This window comes from Eumetopias jubatus, unplaced genomic scaffold, assembly GCF_037043125.1.
Source record: "Eumetopias jubatus isolate StellerSeaLion01/CBP00866 unplaced genomic scaffold, mEumJub1_p1.0 scaffold_12, whole genome shotgun sequence".
Lineage (NCBI taxonomy): Eukaryota > Metazoa > Chordata > Mammalia > Carnivora > Otariidae > Eumetopias > Eumetopias jubatus.
Genome location: NW_028274818.1, coordinates 11,668,951 through 11,688,454, shown reverse-complemented (window position 1 = coordinate 11,688,454; position 19,504 = coordinate 11,668,951). Strand labels below are relative to the sequence as shown.

General features: G+C 48.5%; 1 protein-coding gene across 3 annotated transcripts in view; it reads left to right on the top strand.

Moving 5' to 3' along the window:
* Positions 1-1,822: 1,822 nt before the first annotated feature.
* Positions 1,823-19,504, top strand: part of MTARC2 (mitochondrial amidoxime reducing component 2) — a 32,377-nt gene continuing 14,695 nt past the window's right edge. For all 3 annotated transcript variants that reach the window (XM_028104780.1, XM_028104781.2, XM_028104779.1), the window contains exons 1-4: positions 1,823-2,109; positions 8,802-8,975; positions 12,488-12,650; positions 13,614-13,754. In XM_028104780.1, the coding sequence (XP_027960581.1) occupies positions 1,823-2,109; positions 8,802-8,975; positions 12,488-12,650; positions 13,614-13,754 (765 nt within the window). The remainder of the gene's footprint in view (positions 2,110-8,801; positions 8,976-12,487; positions 12,651-13,613; positions 13,755-19,504) is intronic.

Genomic DNA, 19,504 nt, shown 5'->3' with positions numbered 1-19,504 from the left:
TCGCCCAACCCTCCATGTGTTCCAGGCTCAGCTCAAAAGCTCCCTCCTCTGAGAACACCACTGTCCTGAGATACAGCTGCTCTTCCATCTCTATTCCCACTGCATCTTGTCCATGCCTCTGCTCCAATGTCATTCTCCAGATCTCCCTAAGCTCCTGGATGGCGGGGCAGCTTCTTCGAAACTTTAAATGCCCAGAGCCAGTCTAGGGCAAAGCCTGGTGAATGATCAATAAATGTGTGTTGAAGGAACAGATATTTTAATAAGGAACATTTTCCCTGTCTGGGAGCTCCCATCTAGGAAGGAGGATGGACTTACAGACAACCTCTATCTGACAGCTGGCTCGCGGGGATGGAGGGCTCTGACCCTCTTCAAGAGTCTGGGGAGGAAAAGGAATCAGGTGCGCTCCTCATTCACAACACCATGCTGGAAAAAGAAATTGAAGTCTTGGCCGCTGAGCATGATGAGAATGTGTGGTTACTGAAGAGGCGAATTGCACTGGTCTGGGCTTTCAAGCAGGGGCTCTTTGGGGGTAAGGGGGGTTTCAGGTGGGTTTTGACTTTCACTTTTCACAGGAGCTAGTGGAAGGGAGCTTGCCTCTCTGGCTCCTTCCTCCAGGCTCTTCCCACCCTGGAGGGTCACCCACCAGAGGGTGACTGATTCAGATTTGGGAGGAGGCCCACTGGTTGCCTTCTTAAATGTTCCCAGAACAGTGCCCCAATTTAAGGAACGGTTTTTTTTGAGAAATAAACCACCTCAAACCTGAACTTGTCTAAGAAAATCCCCTGCTCACTGAAGAACCTGCGGGAATGGAGCTGGTAAAGATGAACAAAGCCGCACATTAGTTAAAGAAATGAAAACAAATTTTATTCAGCAATTAGTGAATTAGGGGAAAAAGCTGAGCTCCAGTTCCACTTGTGCAGAGGTGACTGGGCCCGTTAAAGGGACAATGGCGTGCAGGTGGGGAGCTCAAGTGAAAAATGACAAAAGCTTGGTCGGTAGGAACGTGGTCAGGCCCGCGGCGCCTGCTGGCTGCCAATGACTGAAGCTAGGATTCCGCCCTCCCGCAGAGGGGACACAAGCCCTGTGCCTCTGCGAAGAAATGGCTCTCAGGTCCTTGAGAAAGACAATTCTGAGTTGCAGAAGATACGTACACATCTCAGAGGGCCAGAGGAAGGATTCCTCTGTGAGCCCTTCTGAGAGCGTGCTCTAGGGGGAGGTCAGGGCTCCAACCCCAGATGGTGGCCAGAGCAAGCCGTGCAGTGTCCGGCAGCAGCGAGCTCTCCCAGGCAGGCGTTTTACTGGAGGTGTGTGTGTGGGGGGGAGGGGATGGGGGACAGGGCTGGGGTCATCCCGGGCACCCGGCCAGAAGCCACGCTGGCCTCGGCTCTTTCTCTCAGTGCAGACGTTTCCACCGAGCGGCTTATGGGCCCCAAATGCTGCAAGTCTCAGAGAGATCGGCCAGGGCAAGTAGTTCCTAAACGTTGTAACGCCTACCGTCCTGCCGCCCAGGAGCCGCTTTCCGGTTCGGCTCGGAGCGCGCGATCCGGCAGCCGGGGGGCCGCGTCCGGGACGGTGGCGGCGCAGGAGGAGGGCGCTAGCGCGGGGCCGGCTACCAACCCGGAGAAAGCGGGCGGTGAGGGGAGGGCTGGCCCGGGCCCTCTCCGCCCCACATCCGGTTACGGCGCGGCCGCGGGACGTCCGCGCTCGGGCCGCCGGGAGGGCAGGACCCGCCCCGAGCCGCCGCGCCTCCTCCCGCGCGCCGCCAGCCTTAAGCGCCTCCGCGCCCCCCGCCGCCCGCGCCCCCCGCCCCGCCCGCTCGGCCATGGGCGCCGCCGGCTCGTCGGCTCTGCGCAGCCTCGGCCTCCCCGCGCCGCGCCTCCCCGCGCCGTCCCGGCCCGCCTGGCTCGGGGCGGCCGCGCTGGGACTGGCCGCCGTGGCGCTGGGGACGGTGGCCTGGCGCCGCGCGCGCTCCAGGCGGCGCCGGCGGCTGCAACAGGTGGGCACCGTGGCGCAGCTCTGGATCTACCCGGTCAAGTCGTGCAAGGGGGTGCCGGTGAGCGCGGCGGAGTGCACGGCCTTGGGGCTGCGCTGCGGCCACCTGCGGGACAGGTAGGGCCGGGCCGGGCCGCGGCTGCGCAGGACCTGCCCGGGACGGGGTGGGGCGGGGGCCGCTCGCGGGAAGCGATCTAGAGGTTTGCCTCTTGCGTTTCCTGGGTTGTTGGTTGGATGCTTTGCCTTTGATCCTTTAGCTGGGAAGGTCAGTTCATGTCTGGTTCAGGTTTGGAAAATTAGGTAGGGGCAAACCCTACTTAAAACCTCTAGATGAGACTTTCCTCCTCTGTAGAAGGACGGGGTCTGACCTGGTTATCTTCAAGTCTCCTGCTAGTTCTAAACTTTCTGATTCTATCTTAGTCTACGGCACAGTAGTAGAAAATAAAATGCTGTGAGCACACGTGGGCAGAGAGCGGCAACGCTGAAAGCAAGTCTCGTTCGAGGACACTGGCTTTGGTCTTGCTGGAGTTTGCTCCTTCCACGTCTCTCTCCAGTCCTGGAGCAGGTGCCTAGGAGACTCGGGGTGAGGGGGGCGGAGACTTGATCCACTTTCATAAGTAATGAGCAGGGTGAAGTTTTGTGTTGGGAAGAGGGGATATCTGGGGCACTGCAAATGTAATATTTGCCATTAAGAGAATAGTGTGTCCCCTCTCCCCAGAAGCAGAGTGGTCCTTAATGAAGAATTCTGGGGAAAGTCTCTACCCACATAAGTCCCCGCATATGTAAATTCCATTCATCTCCCTCAGAAAAGAAAAGGTGTCCTGTCATTTAACTCATCCCAAAGGTCAGGCTACAGACATATATTCACGGACACAGAATTATGCAGCTGGATATCTGGAAGACTCACTTGATGGTGAAGAATGCAACATTCTAGAAAGAGTGAACAAGGAAGAACAGAATCCCCTTCTTTGGTTCGTTAGGGTTAAGATGCCTTCCTATCTGTCTGGGGTGGTTTTGTTGTGGTTCTTTGTATTCAGAGGGAGGGGACGTTTGCCAGGTGGTCATTCAAAGAATCTTCTAGCAGAGACTATCTGCTGCCCCGAGTTACTCCAGGACACATGTATTCACTCTTCTCAGCTGTCTTCTTTAAAAAATGTGGACTCTCACAGCTTTGAAAAACTTCAACTTGTTTTAGAGAAATGTTGTGTATGCAGACCATGTAACTCTTGGGCATTTTCCATCCTCCGCTCCAGATATCTAATCCTGGACGGATTTTTGTGTTTTGTTTTTGCTTTTAGTAATCTCTGCCCCCAACGTGGGGCTAGAACTCAGGACCCTGACATCAAGGTCACATGCTCTACCAATTGAGCCAGCCAGGCGCCCCTAATCCTGGAGAGGTTTTTATTATTTATTTATTTATTTATTTATTTAAATCTATACTTTATTCAGATTTTCTTGGTTTTCCCCTAATGTCCTTTTTCTATCCTAAGACCCTAACCAGGGTACATTTGTAATTATATTTGGATGTTGTGACTCCTTGGGCTTCTCTAGACTATAATGCTTTCTCAAGCTTGTATTGTTTTTTGATGATCTTGAGAGTTTTGAGGAATCCTGAGTGGACATTTTGTAAAGTGTCCTTCAGTTTGGGTTTGTCTGATGTCTTCCTTATGGTTGACAGGGATTATGGGTTTTTAGGAAGAAGAGCACAGAAGTAAAGTTCCATTATTCTTGTATCATATCAGGGGTACACAACTTATCAACAGAACTTTTTTTTAAAGTTTTTATTTAAATTCCAGTTAGTTAACATACAGTGCAGTATTAGTTTCAGGCTTACAATACAGTGATTCAGCACTTCCATACAACACCCGGTGCTCATCATGACAAGTGCCCTCTTTAATCCCGATCACCTATTTAACCCATCCCCCCACACCCTCCCCTCTGGTGACTGTCAGTTCTCTATAGTTAAGAGTCATTGTTTCTGAGAAACAAACTGAGGGTTCTAGAGGGGAGGGAGGTGGGGGGATAGGCTAGCCTGGTGATGGGTATTAAGGAGGGCACGTATTGAATGGAGCACTGGGTGTTATATACAAACAATGAATCACGGAACACTACATCAAAGAATAAATAGGAAAAAATATTAGGATTTTTAGGGGAAAAAATTTAAAAAACAGACATTATGTATATAGAAAATTAAGATGTCATTTCAAATTAGATGTCTTTAAAAAAAGGGTGTATAGTGATATGTTACCCATTTCTTAAAATATCAAGTTAGATCTCTATTTCAAAACTTCAGATGGATTAAAAGCCTAAATGTAAAAAATAAAGCTATAAAATTAAAAAAAAAAAAAAGAGTCATTGTTTCTTGGGATGCCCGGGTGGCTCAGTTGGTTAGGTATCTGCCTTCGGCTCAGGTCATGATCCCAGGGTCCTGGGATCCAGCCCCGCATCAGGCTCCCCCTGCTCTGTGGGGAGTCTGCTTCTCCTTCTCCCTCTGCCTGCCACTCCGCCTTCCTTTGCTCTCTCTCTCTCTCTGTCAAATGAATAAATAAATTCTTAAAAAAAAAGTCTTTCTTGATTTGTCTGTTTCTTTTTCCCTTTGCTCCTTTGTTTTGTTTCTTAAATCCCACCTATGAGTGAAATCATGTGGAATGTGTCTTCCTCTGAATGACTTATTTCAGGAGAGGAGTGAGTGACCAGAGGAACTGTAACATTTAATGAGCCACTGATTTTTAAAACTTGAATTTCCTGAGAGTCCCATCCCAGACCTATGGAATCAGAATCACCCAGAGTGAAGCCACCTTGTGTAGTATTAAAATCTCCCCAGGTGAGTCTGTTGCTATAATTAAAGGGTGGTATCTGGGGCCATTAAGAATGAGAAGAGCATGTTTAGAGCTTATTCAAGTATGAAGGATTAGAAAAGTCTTCCTACTGCTGGGAAAACTTTAGGCACAGGGGTACTGGACACCCTCCAAAAACTGGGGGAAGCAAATTCTCATGGTGCACATCTAGAGAAAGTCACCTTGTGCTACTTCCTTCCCCACTTGAAGGATTGAAGTTATTTCTCAGAGAGATTTCCAGTTTTTTTTTTTTAAAGATTTTATTTTTTTTATTTGAGAGAGAGAGAATGAGAGATAGAGAGCATGAGAGGGAAGAGGGTCAGAGGGGAAGCAGACTCCCTGCTGAGCAGGGAGCCCAATGTGGGACTCCATCCCAGGACTCCAGGATCATGACCTGAGCTGAAGGCAGTCGCTTAACCAGCTGAGCCACCCAGGCGCCCAAGATTTCCAGTTCTTATCTGTGTCTCTTCTGATCATCTGAATGACTATTTTTCCACTTCTCATTGTCACTACTTTGCTGTGATTATTGCTTTTGTGGAAAGAAAGGATTTGTCCTTTGCTTTTCTGCTTCCATGGGTATCTTAAAATAAATGGAACTATATCCAGTAACCCTTGTTTTGAACACTAAATGCTTGGGATGGGGTGGTGGGGCATGGAGATTGGAAGGAGGCCGGGCAAGGCCGTGGGATGAACACGGATTCGGTGCCTCCTGTGCCTCGGGCACTGAGCGGAATCCTGTCACGTGGATGACCTTACACAAGCCTCAGCCCCGTCCTGTGGGCTAGATGTTATCTCCACTCTGCAAGTAAAAAACAGCAGGATCAGAAAGGGTGAGTGTCTCACCCAAAGCAGTTATATGCTGGAGGGGCGTGAACTCAGATCTCTGTGGGTACAGCAGTCATGCACTTTTTATGAAGCCAGGGTGATTTAGAAGAGTGAGGATTGCACGGAGGATCAGGAGACCCACGCACAGTCATCGAAACTTTCTGAGCCTCATTTTTTTTCATTTACAAAAGAAAGGGCTTGGACTTGATCTCAGAGACCCTATTTCATCTAGGTTTTATTTATTAAAGGATAATTGAAACTCGGAAGCAAGCTAGAAAGAACTCTGCTAAATGACTGCTATTCTCTCAACTTAATAATGAAACTACAAACAGCCTGGAATGCAGGAAAAGGCCCCTCGGATTTAACTCCATGTCGAACCATTCTTTGGAACCATTCTAAGAAGCTGGGCTCTTTCTTCATAAGGGCTCTGTCCTCAGATTTCTAGAACTATTTTGTCTAAAGCTCTTAACAAATTTGTGAATGTTTGGCTTGGGCACCCTGGACTTTGAGCTGGTTCAGAGTCCTCCTGGCAGAATGCTGTATCGCCTGATTGGCACAGAAGGTGGGAGGGTTGGCTGCCCTCCTTGACCTTGTAAATCCTGCTCTTCTTAGTGGGTATATATTTGACTCCATGGGTCCTAAATCTGCCCTATCCCTTCCAAAGGCAGCCCTTGATGTTTTCTGCACCGACTATGATCTCCTGGAGAAATGAGTTCTCTAAGTTTATCATCCTGAGCACATTACCTCTGGCTGTCTGTGGTGGGTTCCCTGCTCCCCTCTCCCCTTTTCAGGCTCCAGCACTTCTGCTTCCCAGACCAATTTCTGAGTTTAAACATGAGGTTTTCCAGCTGTCCTGGGCTCTGCTCCCCCACCCCCGTGATCACTCGGAGCACTGTTTTTCTTTTGGAGGACCTGAGCCCTGGCCTCTGCACTGATTCTCACACCGCACACTCCTGCTTTAGGGGTAAAAGAAAGTTTGGGGACTACTTGGTCGTGAAAAATCCACACTCCAGACTTACTTTCTTTCAGATCTGGCAGAACAGAGATAATTATTCATTCACTGGGCATCATTTGTATGCAAGAGATGGAAATGCCATGACCCCATTGGGCAAGGTAATGACAGTGGTCGGGGTCTATTATAGGCAGCAACTTTTTATCTTTTTTTTTTTTTAAAGATTTTATTCATTTATTCATGAGAGAGACAGAGGGAGAGAGAGAGGGAGAGAGAAGCAGAGGGAGAAGCAGGCTCCCAAGGAGCAGGGAGCCCGATGCGGGACTCGATCCCAGGACCCTGGGATCATGACCTGAGCCGAAGGCAGACGCTTAACCATCTGAGCCACCCAGGCACCCAACTTTTTATCTTTCATTGGTGTCTCTGTCCTATCCCAGTGTTAGACCACCTGCAAGCTGCCACTTGACTTTCCACTTGTAGCAGCTAGCACAAAACATCCAGCCCCCTCCCCTTCTCGCTGTTAAGGCCCAGGGGTTAACCCCTATGCTATTAAACAGCAGACTGGAGCTCAGGGCAGGGCGTGTAAGCCCCAGTGAAGGGCTGAGGTGGAGGTGGATGGGGACAAGGAGACTCAGCCCAGGGAGGGACTCAAGGTCAGAAATAACATGCAGATTCCTTTTGGGACATGTGTCTGGCTGGGTGCAGATCTCTGAGGGAGTCCTGTTGGGTACTAGGGCATGTTGGAAGTTTAGGGTGCAGGCTTTGGGAGGATGAAGCAGAGCAGGGTCATCCGGAACTCTACCCAGGGATGAGGCTGAAAATAGGAACAGGGCCCAGCCCCGAGGGAATGGGGCAGTAACAAAGTTACAGGAATGCCCTTGGTCACAGAACCCCGTAGGCAAGCGGGCCAGACAACCCTGGGAGGCAAAGGTGGCTTCTCAGAGAGATGGGGGCCTGCCACTGCCCAGCATCACCAGCCCTGGGGTGGGAAAAACCAAGACGATGCCCGAGGTGCCTTTGTACTGCCATACCTCCACCGCCATCCCCTGACACCAACACACCTACCGGTTAGCGGGCCCGGTGGCAGGGACGGGACACCTCCCAGGGTATGGTGAAGGCCGAGACAGAGCTGCCTGTCCTCTGGAATCAGACAGCCTCATCAGCTTAGGGCAGGCGTTCCCACCTGGTTCCAGTCGTAGTTGGCAACTTCTCCCCTAGAGGAGGCGCCCCTCCTTCAGGAAGGGCCTGCGGTCGGTCCCTTCCATCCTGCTCCCGTTTGGGAAGCCCGGGCTTTCGGCAGCCTCTCGTAAGCCAACGCCTACAGCCTTTGTCACGCGCCGCTCGTGTCCTGTCTCAGATGGTGGCATCGAAACTTACTTTCTCCAGGGGGAACAGCGCTTTTTAAATATCTTTTAGTCGTCAAATCGTGCTACGCTCCGCTGTAGATAAAAGCGTAACCGACCTACCCCGGCCAGGCTCCTTCCCCTTCCCGGGAAAGCTCAGCCCTTCCCCCCTCGGGATAGGATGCAGCGTGACAGCTGAGCCTGGAACAGCGGGCTCTCTAGAAGTAAGCGGAGTTCTGATCTAACTCATGGTGTGTGGGCATCTTCGTTCTCTGAGTCAGAGCATGCGCACGAAGAGGGGAGGCTGTGTCGGGGTCTCCTGATGTCAGACCTGCGAGCCACAGCAGGTTAGATGGAGTGGAGGCCTGTTCGCATCCTCCGGCCTCCCGAACATCACAAGACCCCGTCCAGGGTTCTAGTGCCCTTGGGCCGGGAGTTCGGGCCCCATCTTGTTCCACAGCAAAAAGACCTGGAAGACGTTTTGCTGTGGGTTTAACAGGCGCGGGGAAATTTCTGACCGCAACAAAGCCGCACACTAAGCATCAGGATTCCCTAAGCAGCGAGGGAAGGTCCTTTAAACCAGCCTCATTTTCCGCATTTTCGGAACTGGGGATTTTCATACATTGGCCAGATGTTTTCTCCGAGGGCTGTTTCTTCCAAAGAAGCTGCTTTTAGGGGCACCAACTTTTGGATCCGAAGAATTTGACCAGATCGGGGTAATTGTCTAGAAAAATATTGTTGGATCCCGAGTCTGGGCAGGGGAGAGGGTCTGATGAAATAGGAAGCTAGAGGGAAGCCTTTGAGAGGGTGGAAGAGGCTTTTCTGAGCATGTTCGTGTTTGTTCCTCGGCAGGTTTTGGCTGGTGATTAAGGAAGATGGACACATGGTCACCGCCCGGCAGGAGCCTCGCCTGGTGCTGGTGTCCATCACCTGTGAGGGTGACCGCCTGATCCTCCGGGCTCCGGGCATGGGCCAGCTGGCTTTGCCCAGCAAGCTGCCTTTCTCAAACAAGCTCCGTGATTGCAGGTGCTCTGCTTGGGGCCCCTGGGGACCTGACGTGATTTTCCTGTAGGCTTCTCCCTGCACCTGTCTTGCTCCAGTGTGTATAGTAGGTGATGCGTTTGGTAAAGGAAGTAATTCAGAGAAGTCTCGCCAGGGCTGGGATCGATCCAGTGGTGGGGGGTGAGTGGGTGAGGCAGAGTACTGTTTTAAGGGTCCCTGGGATTTGTTTTACTCAGGTATGGTTAAGGCATGCAGAGGGGCAAATGACCGTGATGAAGAAAGACGGACGTTTTCTATATTCACGGGTCCCTGGGAACAGGAGGCTTGGCGTGTCATGTGGGGCCACACAGAGGAGCAGCAGGGGTGGGCTGGGGTGGGGTGCGGGGTTGGGGAGACGTGGAGGGGGGAACGAGAGCCTTTTTTTTTTTTAAAGATTTTATTAGAGAGAGAGAGACCGTGCACATGAGCAGTGAGGGAGGGGCAGAGGGAAAGGGAGAAGCAGACTCCCTGCTGAGTTGAGCAGGAAGCCCGGTGGAGGCTCAATCCCAGGACCCCAAGATAATGACCTGAGCCGAAGGCAAATGCTTAACTGACTGAACCACCCAGGTGCCCCTACAAGAGCCTTTATTGTGGTTTCCACAGGAAGTCCCAGGCAGGGCGGTTAAACAGCTTCAGGGTTGGCTAGTTTGAGTAATTTCAGTGGGCTCTGGGGCATAGAGGCTGTCTCTGGGTGCCTGGTACCTGGCCCTGGGCGATTAGGGCCGGGGACAGTGGCCTGGCATGACAGAGCCCAGAGAGGAGGTGGTGGAGGGTGGGGGCTCTGGATTGGTTGTCGTGCTGTCTAAAGGTGGGTGGTTTCCTACCTGTAGGAATTGATTAGCCCTGGGAGGGGCAGTTCCTTCCACATCAGCAAGGCCCCAGGATGCCAAAGCATCAAGAATACAGGAAACGCAAAAGCATGATTAATACCTATAGAGAGAGGGGGTGCCAAGGGCCAATCTTTAGTTTGTCTCTGTTTATTCAAGTTGGATGGACTTCTATTCAGCATTGCCAGCCCCCAAGCCAGGCAGACAAGGCAGTTAGTGGAGACTACCAGCCATATCTCAGGGTTGTGTGAGAAGGCCCTAGAACTTTTCAAGGTGACTGCAGCCTCTCAGGTCTCTGGCCCAAGGCAGATTTAGGAGATTCCCACCTCTGGCCTGGATATGCCTCAGTGCTGGGCTTCCTTTCAGTCTGTAGGACCCCTGCAGGGCCGTCAAATTCTCTGGCTCCCTGGGGGTCTTGTCCTGTGCTATGGGGAAGTCCTAGAGGCCTGGGTACCTGTCTTGGGGTGCCCTGGATCCCTCTGTAACACCTGAGCATTCTCAGCTTGTGGAGATTGGAGTTGTCCGCTGGTCCCAAGGCTCAGAGGAAGGCCACAGATTGTTCCCTGTGCCCTGATTGTATGCTTTTTTAAGCAGAGTGTCTGAGCTGAAATCCGTCATTCAAGGTTCTGAAATTTCAAAAGCCTGAAATAATAATTCATCGAATATAATATTTTAGCTAATTATCTCCTCAAGCTCATGAGGTGGATATCATTAATTCTACTTCACACCAGGAAAACAGGACTCGTATCATGTCATGCAAGGCAGAGCTGGGATTTGAACCCTCCTGCCTCCCAGTGTTCGCTCTTAATGCCTTTGCGCAGGGAGAGGAAAAGCTTTGCTGTATAGGATTTGATTAATATTTATTCTTTGAGAACTTTCCAGCAAAACTGGATTTTCTTTGTAAAAATCCATTCAAAGGGGCGCCTGGGGGGCTCAGTCAGTTAAGTGTGGGACTCTTGGTTTCCGCTCAGGTCGTGGTCTCAGGGTGGCATTGGGCTCTGTGCTCAGCGGGAGTTTGCTTCTCTCCCTCTCCCTCTGCCCCCCTCTCTCTCTCAAAATAAATCAGTAAATCTTTAAAAAAAATCCATTCCAGGCTTTATGTCTTAAGTATCTTAAATTTTAAACAAAATTTTACTTTTTATGCTTAGTAATTATCAAAACTTATAACTCATTTTGTTGTGACCCATTGTACACAAATAAAAATTGTCATGATAACTCAGTCCTGAAAAAATTTCTTCTCCTTTAGAGCCTTAAGAAACAGAAAATTTAATTGGTTAAAAAGTGATCAATAACCATAAAATTATGTAAGAGAAATAACGTGTACATCTGTATTCAAGAATAAAAAGAGGAATGACATAAAAATGTGGGCTATTAAAGTAGACCTTAACCGTAACCATATATTTTATTTATTTTTATTTTTTCATTTTCTAAAGATTTTATTTATTTACTTGAGTGAGAGAGAGAGAGACCATGAGTGGGGGGAAGAGCAGAGGGAGAAGGAGAAGCAGACACCCTGATGAGCGGGGAGCCTGATGTGGGCCTTGATCCCAGGACCCTGAGATCATGACCTGAGCTGAAGTCAGATGCTTAACCCACTGAGCCATCCAGGCACCTTTTAACCATATATTTTATTTTATTTTTATTTATTTACTTTTTAAAAGATTTTATTTATTTGAGAGAGTGAGAGAGAGAGCATGAGCATGGGGAGGAACAGAGGGAGAGGGAGAAGCAGACTCCCTGCTGGGCAGGCAGCCCAATGTGGGGCTCGATCCCAGGATCCCAGGATCATGACCTGAGCTGAAGGCAGACGCTTAACCGACTGAGCCACGCAGGTGCCCCTTAACCATATATTTTAAGAAATGAAGAGGAGTGGGTGTCAAACCACCATGGCATTTAGATTCCATTGCATACTTAAAAAAGTATAATTTTATATATTTGTATATTAACATACATAATATACTTTATAATTATATTTTAAATGTTAATATTTATAATTCAATGGAAATTATATCTTTTACAATAAATTAAACTTATGATAAAAATAGTTTACATGTCAACTTGCCATTCTGTGAGGGGTACATAGCTTTTAAACATTTTTTTTAGTGGTATTCAAGCAGAAAGACTGCTGTGTTATCTGACTGACTCTGTGCCTACCTTGTGGGTAGCTACCATACTACACTGTCCAGTTTACAACCGGAGACACAAGGTCAGGGGAGTTCAGTGGTTTGTATAAGGTCACAGTCTTTATAGAGAATGGTGGAGTTCCAGTTTGAACCAGTTCTGCCAGACTCCAAGCTTAGGCTGCATTGACCACACCATAGTCCCTGTCCCCTTCGAAAAGTATCATGAATCCTTGCTACTCAAAGTGTGGTCTGCAGACCAGCAGCTTAGGCATCCCGGAGCTTGTCAGGCAGGCAGAATCTCAGGCTCCAACCAGACCTTCTGAAGCAGAGTCTGCATTTGCAGGCATGTTAGGGGTTGAGAAGCTCTTCCCTGGAACGTTCTACTGCCTCCCTTCTGTTTCTGTCCGGCTTTGGCCCTTGGCCCGAAGACCACTTCCTGGCGCTCCGGGATAGTCAGGTCCCAGCGGTCTAGCTGTCCTGTCTTTGTCCCGTCTCTCAGCGTGTTGAGGCAGGACAGTAACTTGGCGCTCTCTTGTGACCCTTCCAGGCTCTTTGGTATGGACATCGAGGGCAGGGACTGTGGCGACCAGGCAGCTCAGTGGTTCACCAGCTTCTTGAAAACAGAGGCTTTCAGGCTGGTTCAGTTTGAGAAGCACATGAAGGGAAGACCATCGAGGGAAATTTTCTCTACTTCAGTACCGAATTACCAGGTGTGCTTCCAGAGAGCTGCCCTTCACTTCTGCCAATCACCCCTCTGTCTCCAGCTTCCTTCCTGACCCACAAAGGAGGTCCCCAGTTAGGAGAGTGTAGGAACGGCCCAGGTGAGGGGGTTTGAGGGCATGTCCCGGGCAGGTGTGGGGGATGGAGAGGGAAGTGGCTCGGAGTGGAGCAGGCTCTCCAGCATGCGTGGTGGATAGATCGTGTCTGGACTGTGGAGGGAGAGGCCGGGGGTGACCCCCAGTGAGATGGGGACTCAGGAGACACTCACGTTGGGAAGTGAGAAGTTCATTTGGAACTGAACCAAGGCTCTTAAAATTACCGAAGCTGACTTTCTCCTGGGGCTTCCTTGGCCATCAGGCTGACTTGGCTATTTCAGGCACCAAAAAGTCACCTTCTCAGGAAGACCGCCCTGTGGGGCAGCTACAGCGCAAAGCCTTCGATTCTGCAGCGAGTTAGGGTTTAAAATGCCAGCACCTCCCTGAACCACAAGCTGTTTGAATGCAGGGATTTTCACACTGCCTTTTGCCCACCTAGTACAGTGCCTGGTACAGAGTAGGTGCTTCATACATAGAGTGAATGGGTGCCATGTGGAGAAATTGGGACCAGAGCATAGCTGATTGGCATCAGGTCCTTCCCCTGTGTGACAATGATGTTGTGGGAAGGGGGTCAGGGCTGGGCGCTGGAGTGAGGCCCAGGGAGAGTCCCAGAAAGTGATGTTGGCCCCTCAGCCCTCGCTGCTGTCTTTTCCGAGTGGCGGGAGAGCCCCTGCGAGGCTCAGCGGCAGGAACCGGCCCGGCCCTGACCTGGCCGGATGCAAGACCACCGTGTCCCCTCCCCTCCCCGAACACCACTGGCCCTCCCTGCACAACTCTTCTGGCCTTTGCTTCGCTTTCAGCTGGGCTAGGGCATTTCACGGGGCAGGGAGGCCTGAGGGTGCCATGTCCCTGGCACAGGTGGCCTACCCAGACTGCTGCCCCATCATGATCCTCTCGGAAGCCTCCCTGGCGGATCTGAATACCAGGCTGGAGAAGAAAGTGAAAATGGACCAGTTCAGACCCAATATCGTGGTGACAGGCTGCGATGCTTTCGAGGAGGTAAGAGGTTCACCGCTTTTGTGCATGAAGCTCAGATGTGCTGTTCAAGATGCCCACAGGATGGTTGTCCCCTTTACCTAGCCCCAGCTCAGACCCTCCATGGTCAGCTGTGAGGGAGACTCTCCTCCCCCAAGAGTCATCTTAATCTGATAGAGCCGGCCACTTACTGCTACCCCTGTCACCCTGGCCTCAGGAGGACGCCGCTCACCCGTTCATGCGTGGGCCCCAAAGCAAGCAGTCAGAACTCCAAACTAGATCGAGTCAGGAACTAGACAAGAATGTATCCTTATGGCTCAGACATAACTAAAGGGAAATGAAAATGAAGAGAACAGCCAGGAGTGCTCAAGGATTTGAGACTCCTGGAAGGCCCAGACCCTAAAGCGGAGGCCGAGAGGATACAGGAGATCTGCCTGTGAACAGGGCCCTCGGGAGGGTCCACGCTGTGGCCGAGTTCTGTCCCAGAGGACCCACGTGCTCTCCTGTGTGGCTGATGGCAGGAATTTCTACCCTCTCCAGCCACAGCCCCTTGTAGCCCTAATAGGACACCCACATCAAAACCCAGTTGTCCTGCGATCTGTACAGAAATACGCAACTGGGTGTTGCTTTGTGCTGAGAAACATCGAGAGTCCTGTTAAACATTGGTGGTGGGCTAAACTTTATGAGCCTGGAAGTGACCAAGGCAAATCCATTCATTGCATGTTTACTGGGCACCAGACACAGAACTAATGTATTACTTCATACAAATTATTCTATTTGATCCCGATGACAACCCTATGAAGTCTGTATTACCGTCTCCTTTTGATAAGGAAATTGAAGCTGGGGGACCTTACGCACTTGTTGGACATGTGATTGGCAGTTCTGGGATTAGAACCTCAGACTTGCACCTCTGGCTCCTGAGGGGGTGAGGGCATGCTTCCAATTTAGAAATCCCAAGTAGCTAACTCTTGAGGGGAGAGGCTCTCCATTCTTTGCTCCCTTGGGTGGCCACCTTTCCTTTTGTGTGAGTAAAATGTGCCCTTATTTGCTGATAAGTGTCGTCCTTTAGAATAAACCTTTGCACAGGCACCTGGGTGGCTCAGTCAGTTAAGCATCTGACTCTTGGTTTCAGCTCAGGTCGTGACCTTGGGGTCGTGGAATTGAGCCCAGTGTGCCGGTGTCTATGGAGGAGGCAGCACCGGAAGGGGCCCCGACGTTCTGGGGCAGTCAGCACCTTGAGGGAAGAGACTTGATTTTTCTCCCCAGGAATAAATTCCAGATTTGGTGGGACTTAATATAGTGTGGGGAGGCCTCCTTCAGAAAAGACAATAACGCAGGTGCAGGGCCTAGAAGGGCTCAGGTGCAAGAGAGGGGACTAGCCTGCCCATCCCCCCGCCCCTCCCCACCCCTGTGGTCTACTGGTGTGCATAAGCATGGAATCCTTAGATGCTTGCTAAACACAAATAAAATCGGTGCTCGATGTTGTTGATGCAAGTGGCTGAGATTTGGATTAGAAATTAGTCCATGAAGCAAAAACACCTTCACAGGAATCCTGTAATTGCTCCACTATTTTCTGAGAAATTTTCTTTTAGGGAATACAATTTTTCTTGATTTGTCTCCACTGAAGGTCCTAATTTTAGTAAGATTTTGAGCCAAGAGGAATAAGAAGAAAAGCTATTCTGTAGCCAGATTCCTGTCGAAAGAATTTTTGCTTTCTTGGAATTTGCCAGCTAAGAGTTTTTGCTCTCCTGTAACTTGTCAAAGTAAACCTAAGGCTAAAACCTCACATTAGTGAGGCATTGGCATTGGCATTGTTCATTTAGGCAATTTGAGTGGGTGGAGTCTTTTTTTGTTTTGTTTTGTTTTTTAATTAAAAAAAGTTCAGTCATCTTGAGCTCTGTGTTTTAATTCCTGCATCATGATGGGCTTACTGAAATAGTAACATAAGTAAGGCAGAATACTCTTATTTTTCCAGAAAAGTCCTCTGGTTGTATACTTTAAAAAAAAAAATCCTTTGTATAAAATGATGCTGATGTTGCATCAATTTATCCTCCCTGATATTAGGAAGGCCAATAGTTAGGGGCCTGATGCATTAACCTGTCTACCAGGCACTGTTGTACAACTATAGCCTTTTCAATTAGTGGGACTCTATTAAATATTGATGTAAAATGTGAATGTATGTAAATATTTAGTAGACCAACTAATAATAAAAAAATAGCGTATCTAAGCATGGTGCAGAGTCTGGCCATTTTTTTTATTGCAAAAATATAGAGCAATAGTAGAATGCATTGTGCAACATTTGCTCTTCATGACCCAAAGTACTTGGTACTTTTTCCATGTAACTCAGAATGTTAAGCAAGTTTTTAAAGGTGGCTTCCCGGGCGCCTGGGTGGCTCAGTTGGTTAAGCGACTGCCTTCAGCTCAGGTCATGATCCTGGAGTCCCGGGATCGAGTCCCACATCGGGCTCCCTGCTCAGCAGGGAGTCTGCTTCTCCCTCTGACCCTCTCCCCTCTCATGCTCTCTATCTCTCATTCTCTCTCTCTCAAATAAATAAATAAAATCTTAAAAAAAAAAAATAAAGGTGGCTTCCCTTGGGCCAGTGTAGTGTGTGTGCATTCGGGGAATGCAGAGCAGTGGAGTTTAAAAATAATACAGTTGACCAATGCTTCTTGTCTGTGTGCTTGGCCATTGCAGGAGTCAGGGATCAGGTGTTTCCCGAACTTTGCTCAGTTTCCTGGTATGCAGGACTTTTTTGTCTTGACTTTTTTTTTTTTTTGGAATATCTTGTTTGTATCATTTCTCACTCTGCAGTATGAAAGAACTGTGGAGAAGCTTGCAGAAAACCTTGAGTGTGTTATTTGTCACTCAGGAAGTGATTCTTCAAGAAGCTTCTAGAGAGGGTAGATCTTAAAGCCAGGCAGCTGTGGTTGGACTCCCAGGCCCCTCACTGGCTGTGTGCACTGGGTCCTCTCAGTCCGATCCTTTGCAGCTGTTGAGAAAGAAATGTTTTGCAAACCATTATGACCAAACTCTCAGTCCCCCAAATCGGAGTGGGGTCGAGTTCGGATTTTACTTGGGTGCATACATGCGTACATTAGAAGTCTCTGTCCTGGAATAAGAACATCATCTCTGCCTGGGCTTCAGGGATTTCTGAAGAAGCAATGCCAACGACAGCATATAAAACAATAACAAAGTAACAGTAACAGCCAAAGCTCCCAGTTGTCAAATGTGCATTATGTCCCAGGCACTGTGCCAGGCATTTTGGTGCAGGATCTGACTTCATCTTTCTCCTTAACCTTTCCAAACTGCAGGTCATAACCCATTATTGGGTTAGAATTTCAGTTCTATGGGTCCTGACCAGCACTACAAAAACCAAAAACAGAAACAAAAAACAAAAAAAGCAAACTAGAATAAAAGGTATCAGAGTTACATACATAAAAGGTATGTAGTAAGGTGAAGACTTGTTCTGTGGGCTCCTGGGGCTGCAGCAGTCCTCGGCATCCTCCGTGCTCAGTGAAGTCACCATCTGTCACCATATGGCATTATGACCATCTTTTTTTTTTTTTTAACGATTTTATTTATTTGAGAGAGAGAGAGAGAAAGAGTATGAGTAGGGGGAGCGGCAGAGGGAGAAGCAGACTGCCCGCTGAGCAGGGAGCCTGATGTGGGGCTCGATCCCAGGACCCTGGGATCTTGACCTGAGCGGAAGACAGATGCTTAACCAACTGAGCCACCCAGGCGTCCCTAAAAGTAATTTTTTAAAGTACCACTTCCTTTGTGTAAAGAAAAACTTGAAGGAATAAAAATCCTTCCCCATCCTACCATCAAAAAGTAGCCTATGATAACATTTTATTGTGTTTCCAATATTATTTATGTGATATTGTACAAGTAGTATTGAATTCCCCCATTTTCACTTAATGGTAGATGGCTCACAGCTCTGTCTTTACAAATTCTTCGTTAGCATAGTTTTTGTGGTTCCATATTAGTCCATCTTTGAACTCTGCCGTCACTTACTTAGCCATTCCCTTATAATTGAGCATGTAGGCTGTCTTCTGTTTTCCCTTACATAAATAATGAACAGCTTTGTAAAGCAGTCTTTATCTGCATTTCTCAACTTATTCTTAAGAAATGCAAAGTCAGAATTTTGTGGGCTTTTCATGTATATTGCCAAATGGATTTGCAGAAACCTCATGCCAATTTATGTTCCCACAAGTTGAGCAGAAACGCGCCCTTTGTCTGGTCCTTGGCCAGCACTGATGCCTAGCATCTTTACTAAATCCAGTAAGTGAAAAGTCCTGTCTCCTGTAAATTGGTAATTCTTAGTGTAAGGAATCTTGTGTTAGTCAGTCTGTGAAGGAAGTTTGGCCTTGAGGCAGAGTTTTACTTCAGCTAAGGAAACTTAATTTCAATGTATAAAGTGAAAGTTTATATACTGGCCAAGGTTCTAGAACACTCATGCTTGCAACAGACGTTTATTGAGAGTTTGCTGGGTCCTAATCTCTGAGATAGATGCTAAACTTACAGAAATGAATTCACTGTGTCTGCCTGCAAGGGTCTGAGGGTGAAGCAGGTTTGAGGGCTCAGTAGCTGGAGGGTTGAGAGACGTAACCTCACTCATGGGAGCCCAGAGAAAGGAACGCTTAGCACAGGGTATGTATGTGTTTGTGGGAAGAATGCCACAGGGTTTGTTGAAACAGAGAGCATTTCAATTTTGGAATAGGGATTAAAGAATAGTGTTTTGCATGTATATCTTAAAAACAGAAAAACAATTTTTGGCTTTGAGATAGTTGAACTGTGTGGTGTAATGGGAAATACATATTTGGCACTTGTCCCCTATTACAGCCCCTAAAACCCTTGGAATTTCCTGAGTGATAGGAGTACTTTCTATTATTAACAGACTCCTATCAATCATACCTGAGTTATGCTAATGAGGTGAGTGGTAGGGGTGGGGGGTAAGTAGGTTCAGGTTGGAAGTAGGTCACCAGTAAGACCAAGCCTTGACTGGAAATTTGGAACTTTCAGCCCCTCCAGGCCTCCAGGGAGGGGAGAGGGGCTGGAGGTTGAATTCAATTGCAAATAGACAGTGATGTGATCATCGTGCCTAAGTAATAAAACCTCCATAAAAACCCTTAAAATTAAAAAGACTGGTTTTGGAGTGCTGCCTGGTTGGTGAAGAAGTCAAGGTCCTGGGAGCTGGGACCATGGCTTGGAAGCTCTGTGCTCCTTCCCTCATACCTTGTTCCCCGAATTTCTTCCGTCTGATCCATCTGACTGCTCCTGAGTTATATCCTTTATAATGAACTGGTCATAGTAAAGCACTTTCCTGAGTTCTGTGAGCTCTCCTGGCAGAATATCCAACCTGAGGGGGGGGTTCCTGGGAATCCTCGATTTATAGCTGGTTGACCAGAAGTACGGCAGAGCTGTACACTTGGCATCTGAAGTGAGGGGTGGGGGGAAGTCTGTGGGACCGAGCCCTTAACCCAACATAGGGAGTGTGTAACTCCAGGTGGTCAGAAAGGGGTGAAATCACAGGACCTCTCTTGGTGTCAGGGAATTGCAGAATTGGTGTTGGAAACACACCATGTGTTTGGTGTTGGAAAGAATCTGAGAAACTTCCTAGATCAAAATGATTTTAAAAATGTGTTGTCGGGATGATAATGCTTCTGATAAAAAAAAAAAAACACAGAAAAGGAAAACAAAAAATAAAACAAAATTTATAAAAATACTGTTTAAACTTGAGGAGACTTCCAAATATATTGCTATAAATATATAC